The sequence below is a fragment of the Natrix helvetica genome (genome assembly GCF_964273705.1).
Source record: "Natrix helvetica genome assembly, chromosome: 1".
In the NCBI taxonomy this organism is placed as follows: Eukaryota; Metazoa; Chordata; class Lepidosauria; order Squamata; family Natricidae; genus Natrix; species Natrix helvetica.
In genome coordinates, this window is record NC_138548.1 from 13,391,019 (window position 1) to 13,403,853 (window position 12,835).

Genomic DNA, 12,835 nt, shown 5'->3' on the forward strand with positions numbered 1-12,835 from the left:
TCGGAAGAGAGACTGCCTGTCAGTTGTATACCTTTTTAGGATCTTTGGCCTGCCATACTCTCTATTTCATTATACTGTTTCATTAGTGGGGTAATTGGGAGGGGGAATAGAAAGGAGTAGAATTGTAGAATGTGTTGTTGTCATTCTTTTCTAGAAGCCCAAGGTCATCTTTTGTCTCCGCACCTCTGCACCTGACCGGAACTAGCTGGGTGGAGATGCCAGTGTGGCCGAAGAAGATTGGGCCATTTGATGGATTTTTGGGTGTGGGGATAAGATCATGAACTTTCAACTGGGTGGAATCCCAGGAAGCTTTTAGATTTGGGATTCCACAGTTTGTGCCAACATGTCTATCTTATTAAATTAGAACTTTAAGGATAGCTCTGCCTTGGACTCTGATTTAATTCTGCATGATATTTGGAACACTGACAGCAAATGACAAATTCACCATCTCAGTTGTTTTGGCCCGCAAATGGCCAGCAGAGCTGGCAGCAGATTCGGACAATGAGAGGGTTGGGGAAGAACATAGGCCTGTCCTGGAGTCTGGGGAAGGCTCTGATGAGGGTCCTGTGTCGGAGGCAGAGAGGGGGCCTGGGCCATTTGCCAGTTATCAGCTGCCTTCAGAGTCGGACATCAATGAAGCAGAGGAACAGCTGGAGCCTGTTCCCAGGGTGCGCATGCGCAGTTGCCAGACAAAGGAAACAGCTAAAGAACAGGGGTCGACTTGGGAATAAGGCCACAGGTGGATGGTGAATGGCCCCTTCCATAGGGAATAAAAGAGGAGCGAAAGGGGAGTGGAGTTTGCAGGAGACAATTAGTTCATTCCCGCATTCTTGCCAAGTATTGCGGCCTCTGAAAGATATCAGCCTGGCCACTCTCCAAACCCGCTAAATGTCATTAATTGTGAACTATCTCTTTTTTATATAAAGATTTTTTTTATTTTTGAATAAACAGACAAAACACAAAACCATCTTCCATTACAAGTTGTAGAAAGTGTGTCGATTGGTTACAAAAACTTCTGTGCATCCCTCCACGGTCATCACCTACAATTTATATCAAATCATATATTTTAAATCAAATGTATGTATATATATTAATCATACCTCAACCTTCATTTGACTATAATTGTTTTTACATACTTTTATATAAAATATTCCAGATTTAAAGCAAAACCACATAATGGCATTCCATTAGCTCTTCTCAATATCATCTAGTAACATTACATCTTTATAACATGTTCTAAATAAAAATTGGTTATATTTAAGAACAGAGTTTCTAAACCACCTTTCATAGTCACCATTTGCAATTTATATCAAATTTCCTCTTATCAAACCAATACATATATATGCATTATCATTATCAATCAATTATTTAACTATATCCATTATCACTTCATTTTATACATAATGCTCTAAATTTAACTAAATTTGACTTAATTTTTTTATTATAAGCTTTCATTACATCAACCTGTGTCTTTCCAGTAATAGGGCAGTCTTATGTCTCTTGCCATTTGTGGCATTAGTATTCTGGTTATTTCCTTAGTAAGTTTTGTATGAACTTCTCTTTGCAACTTATTGCTTATTGCATATCTTGTATAAGCTAGAAACCCTCCATCTGCTTCCTCGATTAGCTTATCTTTGGTTATAACTAGTGCTTCTGACAAGATTTCTCTCCTTAGTTCCATCAATTATTCTCTCTTTTCTTCTTCTATACTTTGAAATCTGGGGTAGCGCTCCAGTCCATCTATCTTCCCTTTCCATATTTCAGTCTTTCCATTTCCAACCACGCTCAGTTCACTGTCAGTATCAACAATTTTCTTGTCTCTTTGTTTATTTTTTCCTTTGGTTTTTAGAACTCTGACCTCCACTTTCTTCATTTGATGAACATCCTCAATTTTTCCATCAAATTTTACTGTTCTACAATCTATGTTCTCCAATCTCTTTCAATTTTCTATTACTTCTAATAATTTTTGAATTTCAAACATAATCTTTTGCAATGTTAAGGTTTCTTTTTCATGTTGTGCCATTCTTCCAACTTGTAAACACTGCCACTCCGGTATTCAAAACTTTTTATTAAATTTAAAGCAAGTTCATTTATAATCTTTCAAGACAAGGCTTTGTTTTCACTCCACTCCAGCTGCCAATAAAGCTCCCGAAGAGCACCTGTATAAACAACCCATGCTCTTCTATCACTCTCTGAAGAACCTTGAAATGCAAAATCAAATGATCAAAGAGAAAAAAGAAAAAACAGTATTTCCAAGCCTCCAGCCTCCAAGTAGCAGTGTTACTTTCTTTCCCTCTGTTATTACAGCCCTCTTTGTATTCATTTTATATCTTCTTTGTATTCCAGGCTTAAAGGAAAAAAATCTTAAATGGAGCAAAAAAAAAACCCCATCCAATCCAGCATTATAAAATTAAAGAAAAAGATTTTAATCCATAGGTATAAAAAAAGAATATAAAAAGTAAAAGAAGAAAAACTAATCCATTCAATTTAAAGAATAGGAAACTTTTGCAAAAGTTCCATCCGTAAAAGATAATTTTAAAAAAGGATAACACACCGGCTAATGTAGCTTAATTTTGCCGCTTGTTCTCTTCTGTTTTCAAATTTAATTTAGCTTTAATTTTTTTGGGGGTAGTCTCTTTTATAATAATATGATTTCCTCACCAGATGGACACACTTTCTCTTTCCATTTTCCTCCCGTTCCGGAGCTGTCCCAATTTCAGCAGCTTCAATGGCTGCACTTCTGTGGTTGGCAAAAAGAGATTCTCCTGGATCAGTCAGGGACTTTGCGATGTCCCTGAGATCAACACGACGTACTCTTCCCTGTCACCATCTCTTCGGGATGGTTTAGGTCCAAAAGGACCATCCAGTGGCAAAAGTATCGACTGCGATCTTGGAGCTCCAAGATTGCATGTCGGGTCGTCGCAACGTCAGCTCCTCCTTCTCCAATTGTGAACTATCTTGAAAGACTGTGGGCTGGGACTTGCTGGAGAGGAATTTATTGTAAATTAAATAAAAGGGGTTTATTGGTACGAGGACTCAGCTTCATGCTGCTGGGGAAGCCTAGGTCAGAATATCAGTTTCCAAGAACCCAAAGTTTGATCACATAACTGTGGGGATGTTGCTGCAACAGTCATGTGTGAGAACTTGTCCTAAGTCACTTTTTTTAATGCCGTTGTCTTTGAATGGTCATTAAATGAATGGTGATAAGTCAAGAACTACCTTTACTTCACAGTGGTTGGTATGGAGCCGGTGAAAAGCTGCACTAGCTTCTGACAGGAGCCCTTTACTTACCAAGAACCAATAGATATTCATCAGCATGAGGATAAACAGCAGCACGTTGAAGAAGAAATAAAATGGGATATTGGGGACAGTTTGGAGGCTGGTGTGGCAGGTCGCATAAAGCACCTTCAAGGGGAACCAGTACAAGCGGAACCAGAACCTGAAAAAGGACAGCAAAGCAGCAGAAGCAAATTTAGACCAGGGTAGGAGGGACCTCTCTGCACATATGCCTAGGATGGTCAGTTGCTACCCCGTTTCCCCCAAAATCAGACCCAACCAGAAAATAAGTCCTAGCATGATCTTTCAGGATGCTCATAATATAAGCCCTACCCCCCAAACAAGCCCCAGTTAAGATTGTCAGCCAGAGGGATGCATTTAGTACCATTGTCCGTTTAGAACCATTGTCAACTCATAAAGTTGCTATGATAAAGAAAGAGGTGCATTCCACGCATAGTTTTTTCTAGAGTCGGATCTCAAATTATTGCAGGTTTTGGAGCGGTGCCCCTCATTGGGGAATGTGATTTATGACACAGACTGAGGGGAGGGAAGAAACAGGGGTAAAGTGCAGCTATAATTCAAATGAGGCTCAGAACTGACTGCAATAAGGTCGTCAAATGGTGCTCCTAATAAATGACTAGTTTTCTTTTGAAACTTGGCTCAAGATTCATGAATCAATTAGGGCATCTTTCGGAAGCCTGACAACCGTATTTTCCCCCAAAATAAAACCTAACCAGAAAATAAGCCCTAATGCACCTTTTGGAGAAAAAATTAATATAACACCTGTCTTATTTTCAGGGAAAACACTGTAGTTAAAATAAGCAATCTTGCAGATAAAGCCTGCCAAAGTGATAGGAGTCCAAGTTCTATTCAGTTGAAAGGAAAAAAGTGCACCAAAATACACAGTGGTTTGCCAAATTTAAGAAGAAAGCTGTAACATTCAAACAGAGATTTAAACCAGGCGTATCCTACCAAGACTTGTGGACTTCAACTCCCAGAATTCCCAGCCAGCCATGAACTGAAGTCCACAAGTCTTCAAGTTGCCAAGGTTGGAGAACCCTGGTTTAAATGATGGACATTTTAATTTTAGTTTTTCTCTGATTGCTATTCATTGAGAGGGCTCGTAGGTTGCTCCAAACATCCCACAAGCTGAACTTAAGGAGTCAGGATTTCCTGACCTGACCTCACCTTACTGGAAGGGCTGACCTCAATCAGAAAAGCCTATTTTCCTTTATTTCCTTACTGCAATGGTAAAGGTAACAGTTTCCCTTGTCCAGTCGTGTCTGATTCCAGGGGGCAGTGGTCATCTCCATTTCTTAACCCAGGGAGCCAGCATTGTTGGAAGATGCTTCTGTGGTCTTATGGCATGTCTATGCCGAAGTGCATGGAATGCTGTTATCTTCCCACCGAAATGGTACATATTTATCTACTCATATCTTCCCACCGAAGTGGTACGTATTTATCTACTCGCATCTTCCCACCAAAGTGGTGCCTATTTATCTACTCGCATCTTCCCATCGAAGTGGCACGTATTTATCTACTCACATCTTCCCACCAAAGTGGTACCTATTTATCTACTTGCACCGAAGTGGTACCTATTTATCACATATTCCCACCGAAGTGGCCCATATTTATCTACTCGCATCTTCCCACCAAAGTGGTACCTATTTATCTATTCACATTTGCATGCTTTCAAATTGTTAGATGGGCAGCAGCTGGGGCAAGGAACAGGAGCTCACCATGTTGCGCAGTGCTTGGGTCTTGAACCTGGGTGGTCAACTTTCCAGCCAATAAGCCCACTGTTTTAACTGTAAAGCCATCATGCCCCCTCCTTACTGTATACCTCAGTAAATTATGGTGAGTCCATTCTGAGCTTCCTTCTCATGCTTTCTCTGTTTACTGGGCTTAATATTCTTATTATCATTCACCGTTTTTGCACTGTCACTTCTGTGGCTGCCATATTCTTCTCCCCAAACATTCACAAGCAGGTTTGAGCTTTGACAGAATTAAGATTGGTGACAATTGCAGCTACCAGAAAGCTTTTTCCTTAAGAGCAGCCTATCTTAAAAGGAGTTGAAGACAGGGCCACCATGTTCTACAGAAGATTCAACTGGAGCAACAGCCAAATACAGGTAGTCCTCGACTTATAACCATTCATTTAGTGACCGTTCATAGCTGCCACAAAAACTGACTCGTGGCAGTTTTTCACTTTTACAACCATTGTAACATCCCCATGGTCATGGGATCAAAATTCAGATGCTTGGCAATTAGCATATATTTATGATGGTTGCAGTGTCCTGTGATCCGCTTTTGCAACCTTTTGACAGGCAAAGTCAACAGGGAAGCCAGATTCAATTAACAACTTCAGTGATTCACTTAACAACTGTGGCGAGACAGGAGGTAAAATGGGGCAAAACTCACTTAATAACTCTCTTGCCTAGCAATAGAAATCTTGGGCTGAATTGTGGCTGTAAATCAAGGACTACCTGCAATAATTCATAATATTCCCTCCAGTTTCTTTTCTAGGCTGGGTCCCGTTAGATCTCAGGACCAGACTCAATTTCGTTGTACACATGATGTACAATGACAATGAAGCAGTGGTGGGTTGCAGGCAGTACGCTCTGTTTCGCGCGTACTAGTGCCTGCCGGAAGCAGCAGCCACCATACCAGAACGGTGCTTTGGAGGGCCCGCCTGCCCGCCCTTGTTCCTTACCTGTATTTGAAGGAAACGGGTGATCTATGCACGCGCGCGCAGCGTACGGTGCCTGCGCGATGCTCTGCTGAGCAGCTGGAGCATCGCAGGTGGTGGATGTGCACGCACGCGCAGCGTGCGTGCCTGTGGTGCAGTGTACCGGTTGCTACGGGAGCCGAAACCATTGCAATAAAGGCTACACTACAGACTCACCAACTAACGCTGAAGGAGACGCAGCCGACATTGGAAAAGGTGTCGTTTAAACGGTGGTAAATGCCGCCCCGGTACTTGAAGTAAACGTTGAGTTTGGTAAACTCCAGCTGGATGTCACTAAAGTCATGAAGGAAGAGCACAAGAATCCCTATGTTGTGGTATCTGTGAGGAAGAGAAAAGCGCCATTATTATCCATGGAAAAGGCCCAAGCGTTTCAATTCAGCAGGCCGCAGATGCGAGAGGCCTGTCATTTTTCCTTCCTCCAACAATCCAGACAAAAATCACGTCAGTGCATCTTAATTGGACAGGAGGTTTTAAAACAGAACAATACAGAGGCTTGTTACAGTACTGGACATGCTAGACTTGGCATCAGCGAGTAGGAGAGTTATATACTCAATGTCAGGCCTGCAGTTATATTCCTTTTTAGGATCTTTGGCCTGCCACACTCTCTCTTATTTTCCTATGCTGTTTCATTAGTGTAGTAATTGGGAGGGGGAATAGAAAGGAGTGGAATTGTGGAATGTATTGTTGTCATTCCTTTCTAGAAGCCCAAGGTCATTTTTTGTTTCCTCACCTCTGCACCTGACCGGAACCAGCTGGGTGGAGATGCCAGCGTGGCCGAAGAAGATTGGACCATGTGATGGATTTATGGGTGTGGGGATAAGATCATGAACTTTCAACTGGGTGGAATCCCAGGAAGCTTTTAGATTTGGGATTCCACAGTTTGTGCCAACATGTCTGTCTTATTAAATTGGAACTATAAGGATAGTTTTGCCTTGGACTCTGATTTAATTCTGCATGATATCTGGAACGCTGACACTCAACTTACAACTGGTCATGTCTACTTTTGGTTTGCTGCAAAAACAAATGCCCATTAAATTCAGTAGGTTTGTTTAACAACCATGGTTTTTGCTTAATGACCAATGCAACAAGCGGTCGCAAAATTGGGAGTCATGTGGTAACCTGCTTAAAAGACGAGCATGACCTACAACTGTAATTCCAGGCTCAATTAATGTCATAAACTGAGGATTATCATTCCTGGTTACAAAATGAGAGAATGTCCTCTAGCAGTGATGGTGAACCTTTTCGGCACCGAGTGCCAAAAAGGGAGTGCATGTGTGCGCTTTTCAGGGCCACAACCTGGAAGAGGAGCTGCCCGGGAACTACCAGTTTCCGGCACACACATGCGCACTGGCCAGCTAGTCTTTCGGTTTCTGGCGCGCAAGCATGCACGCCGATCAACTGGCCGGTGTGCATGCTCACGCCAGAAAATGGAAGACCAGCTCTTCCAGTTTCCGGCACTGTCACACGCATGGCCAGCTGATTGTTGTGTGGGTATGCATGCCAAAAACCTGGAAGAGGAACAGGCGACACCGCACGGGCTCAGCATGCCACTTCGGGCACACATACCATAGGTTCAACATCACGGCCCTATAGAAATGCTGTTGCTATCACACATGGACGATTCCACTGATCTCTGAACTACAAACTTATTTAAATAATGGGGGGGGGGCTGGAGTATCTGCCCCAGTGGTGAAATTCATTTTTTTTTTACTACCAGTACTGTGGGCGTGACTTGGTGGTGGAGTCCTGTGACTGAGTGGTCAACTCGATGTCACTCATGGCCATACCCACTCAAGTCACATGCCCCCACCATCATCAGAACCCTGTAGGAAAAAATGTTTGTATAAGTCCATTCATGGTGCAGCTGCTGCTCCCTTTATGGTCCCCCCTTCCTCCAGAGGTCGAAGTATCTTAAAGAGACAGGCTGCAGAAGTTCTGTTGTGAATGGAGGGAGAAACGTTCGGATTGTCTCTGCTGCATTTAACATTAAATTCTGTGGCAGAAATACTCTGAACCTTTCCCCCTCCATTCATAGAAGAGCTGCTGCTCCCTTTCCTTGTCGTCGTCCCCCCCTGTTCCCCTCCCTCCCGGGGTCGAAGTATCTTAAAGGGACAGGCTACAGAAGCTCTGCTGTGAATGGAGGGAGAAACGTTTGGACTGTCTCTGCTGCATTTAAATTCTGTGGCAGAGACACTCTGAACATTTTTCCCTCCATTCACAGAAGATCTGCTGCTCCCTTTATGGTTCCCCCCGACCCCCTCCCTCCTGGGGGTCGAAGTACCTTAAAGGGACAGGCTGCAGCAGCTCTGCTGTGAACGGAGGGAAAAATATTCGGATTCTTTCTGCCACAGAATTTAATATTAAATGCAGCAGAGACAATCCGAACGTTTCTCCCACAGTTCACAGCGGAGCTGCTGCTCCCTTTATGCCCCCCCCAGCCCCCTCCCTGGGTCTACCTTAAAGAGACAGGCTGCAGCAGCTCTGCTGTGAATGGAAGGAGAAACGTTTGGATTGGGTGAGCTGGCCAAGCAACCGGAAGGGCCGAGCAAGCAGCAGGAAGAGGTGAGCGGCAACTGGGTGACCAGGCGGCCGTGGGCAGGACCACCAGAGATTTTTGCGACCGGCTTGGAGAATTGATGCAAATCGTCCCTGCCGGTTCGGCTGAACTGGGCCAAACCAGGAGGATTTCACCCCTGATCTGCCCTCTACACATAATCCTCGACTTACAACCATTCGTTGAGTGATCATTCAAAATTACAACGTTACAGGTAGTCCCTCGACCTATGTCCACAATTGAGCCCAGGTTTTCTGTTGTTAAGTGAGACATTTGGTGAGTTTTGCCCCATTTTACGACTTTTCTTGCCATAGTTGTTAAGTGAGTCACCGCAGTTGATAAGTTAGCAACCTGCTCACTAAGTGAATCCGGCTTCCCCATGGACTTTGCTTGTCAGAAGGTCGCAAAAGGGGATCATGTGACCCCGGGACATTGCAACCCTCGTAAATATGAACCGGTTGCCAAACATCTGAATTCTGACCACGTGAGCATGAGGATCCTGCAAAGGTCATAACTGAAAAACGGTTGCAAGTCATGGCTTTTTCAGTACCGTTGTAACTTTGAGCGTTCACTAAACAAGCTGTCGTGAAGTTGAGGACTACCTGTACTGGAAAAAAGTGACTTATAACTCTTTTTCACATTGAGGATCGTTGCAGCATTCCCACGGGGCACGTGGTTAAAATCTGGACACTTGACAACTGGCTTCTATTTTGGAAAGATTTGGGGCTTCATTGTGGTCGTAAGTCGAGGACTACCTGTAGTGTGAGCATAACTGTGACGTCACAAAAGCTCAGCCAATGAGGACAGTCAGTTGGCAGCAGAGCAGCCAACGGTGGGACGGCACAAAGCCTTGAAAATTACCTGAAAACATAGGAGAAGCCGATGAGGGCCAGGGTGACCACATGGTGAATAAGCATCACGACCGAGTCCTTGCGCCAGGCATCCATGTAAAGGGTGGCATAGATAGAATGGGCATAAAAACTGCCTTGTGTTAGGTAGGCGAGTGCAATATCCAGTGGCACTTGCGTTCCCTTTTCCCAATCTGGAAAGCCAGGCAGAAAAAGAAGAGAAGGTGAGCTCAACACACCTGTAGCATCCAAAATGCTCAGAATAACTTGAACATTGGGCACTATCTAATAAAATGATATTCAATAGTGAAAAGAGTAAGGTTCTACATTTAGGCAACAAAAACGGAATGCACAGGTACAGTATAGGTGGTACCGTGCTCAACAGTAGTAACTGTGAAAGGGATCTTGGAGTCCTGGTGGGCAACCATTTAAATAGGAGCCAGCAGTGTGCAGCAGCTGCCAAAAAAGCCAACACAGTTCTAGGCTGCATAAACAGAGGGATAGAATCAAGATCATGTGACATGTTAATACCACTTTATAATGCCTTGGTAAGGCCACACTTGGAATACTGCATTCAGTTCTGGTCGCCACGATGTAAAAAAGATGTGGAGACTCTAGAAAGAGTGCAGAGAAGAGCAACAAAGATGATTAGGGGACTGGAGACTAAAACATGAAGAACGGTTGCAGGAACTGGGTATGTTTAGCTTAAGAGAAACGTTCGTTTGCAAAAGTAGGTATAGGCAGTCCTCGACTTACGACCAATACGCTTAGTCTATTAATACCTAAGCTTATTATTACAATTTTCTTGTGTAATGTGTGTTTTTCCCCCCTTTTTCTTTTGTCTTTCTTTTTTGTACTCAAGTTGTATATGTACTGTTTGTATTGTTTGTGTTTTTAAAATAAAAAAAAGTTTCCTTGCGTAAAATAACTTATTTTCATTCATTAATTTCGGCCCACGTTTGCCAAAAATCAAAAGCAAGTGCTGGCTTTTAGCAAAACCGCTATAAAATACAGTCATGTGGCCGTGGGACATTGCAGGCGGATGTAAATGCAGCCGTGTTGCATCGCTTATGGCCACTTCATTCATTTATTTATCAAACAGCTACACTAAATAAATAGAGATTTCCTCAAGAAAGAACTGTTGGTTTCATTCCTTTCAGACTAAAAAGCCACTCAGGGGCTGCCACAAAGAAGAGGGAGCCAAGCAATTCTCCAAAGCCCCTGAGGGCAGGACAAGAAGCAATGGGTGGAAACTAATCAAGGAGAGAAGCAGCTTAAAACTAAGGAGAAATTTCCTGTTAGAACAATTAATCAGTGGAAAAACTTGCCTCCAGAAGTTGTGAATGCTCCAACACTGGAAGTTTTTAAGACGTTGGATAGCTATTCGTCTGAAGTGGTGTAGGGCTTCCTGCCTAAGCAGCGGGTTGGACTAGAAGACCTCCCAGGTCCCTGCCAACTCTGTTATTCTATGAAATACTTCTAACCTGCACTACAAATCCCATCCTGCTCAACTAAGCAACCTCATCTCACTGGAAATCTAACACTTCTGGAAGGTAGCTCACATAAAAACCCTATTAACTCTCCTTGTCTACTCTTAAGTAAAAGAGCAGCATTCAACCTGAAAAAAAAATGCCTTTGTAAAAGGGATCCGTATATCTAATTTTTATCTCTGCAAACCTTTAGTAGCTTACAGTTAAAAGACATCAGGCACCCTGTCTAGGCACAACTTCACTTTCAAAATGTGAAGACTAAATTACAAATCTCTTAATAATTTTGTTTCTGCTACAAAAACATTCTGGTGTAAAGCCTCCAAATTGAAAGAGCTCTCCTGAAAGAGAGGAACTGGTTTCTATGGATGCTCTCTCCCCCATTCCCACTCCCCCAATTAAGCCCGGAAGCATGTCAGATGAAACAAACAAGGTTTTGAGGCTACATGACAGGGTCTCCTTCCAAATTCCCGGATGACATTATATACTAGCTGGATACCTGTGCTTCGCTAAAAAACCATGTGATGTGGCCAGGCCGGATGAGTCACGCGCTGGCCACACCCATATAAGGCAACTGGCAGTTGGAACAGAGTTCCTTTCAGGTGGGGAGGGGGAGTAGAACATCTAACTCCTTAGCATCGACATGTGTTAATATAATACTGTATAAGAAATACTGATGATCTGATATTCATTTCGAAAAGTCCTTTCTTAGCGAACACCTAGAAGCCAAGAGGAACATACATGCTGAATTTGTAGGCTTTATAATTCTGGAGATTTTGTGATGAGGGAGTGGTATTTGGCTTTTATATATATAGATGAGGACTCCTTTCAAACTGCAGAGGCAGAATTAGACACTAACTTACCAAATATAAATGATCCAACATCAAACATTCCCCAAATCAGGGGTGTCCAACCTTGGAACGTTTAAGTTTTGTGGACTTTAACTCCCAGAATTCCCCAGCCAGGCTATTTATGGACTTCAACTCCCAGAATTCCCCAGCCAGGCTATTTATGGACTTCAACTCCCAGAATTCCCCAGCCAGGCTATTAGTGGACTTCAACTCCCAGAATTCCCCAGCCAGGCTCTTTGTGGACTTTAACTCCCAGAATTCCCCAGCCAGCCATGCTGGCTGAGGAATTCTGGGAGTTGAAGTCCACAAGTCTTAAAAGTTGCCAAGGTTGGACACTGCTACTCTAAACAACAGCTTTCCCACCTATCCCACCCCCCAATATGGCCACAATGCTTACCATACCATAAAAGACAGACGGTGGATCATGGAAAAATGGGTATCCAGCAATGAAGAGCAAGTAAGTGCCATACAACCAGGAGATGCTGTAGAAAGAGAGCTTCCAGGCACTTTCGGGCATCTTAGCAGCATCCTTGGGAGGTAACTGACATCGCTCAGCGATGGGCTAAAAGAGAGAAAAAGATCCGTGGAACTGGTTGATCTCTGATCTTCAACTCTTCGTTTACAACTGGGGGCTTCTATTGGCTCTCACCCGAGTGTTATCTGTGGATACAGGTTGTCCTCGATTGACGACCACAACGGAGCCCACATTTCTGTTGTTAAGCAAGACAGTTGCTGAGTTTTGCCCCATTTTACTTTTGTTAAATGAATTCCTGCAGTTAGTAACACCGTTGTTGTTAAGTGGATCTGGCTTTCCTATTGGTTTTGCTTGTCAGAAGTTTACAAAAGGAGAACCCATGAGCTTAGGATACGGCAACTATCAAAAATACACGCCGTCGGTCAAGCATCCAAATTTTGACCATGTGACCATGGTCACGCGTGTGAAAAATGGCCATGTGCCACTCTTTTCAGTGCCACTGTAACTTCGAGCTGTCACTAAACGAATTGGAGGTCAAAGTCTACCTGTATATCATACAGTAATAATAGCAATAATAAAAAGAATATATGTCATA

At 43.2% G+C, this 12,835-nt stretch overlaps 1 protein-coding gene across 2 annotated transcripts in view; it reads right to left on the minus strand.

Moving 5' to 3' along the window:
• CERS1 (ceramide synthase 1) overlaps positions 1-12,835 on the minus strand; it is a 65,895-nt gene that overhangs the window by 13,076 nt on the left and 39,984 nt on the right. For both annotated transcript variants that reach the window (XM_081959966.1, XM_081959965.1), the window contains exons 2-5: positions 12,168-12,327; positions 9,441-9,621; positions 6,182-6,343; positions 3,292-3,439 (exon numbers count right to left, since the gene is read on the minus strand). In XM_081959966.1, the coding sequence (XP_081816092.1) occupies positions 3,292-3,439; positions 6,182-6,343; positions 9,441-9,621; positions 12,168-12,327 (651 nt within the window). The remainder of the gene's footprint in view (positions 1-3,291; positions 3,440-6,181; positions 6,344-9,440; positions 9,622-12,167; positions 12,328-12,835) is intronic.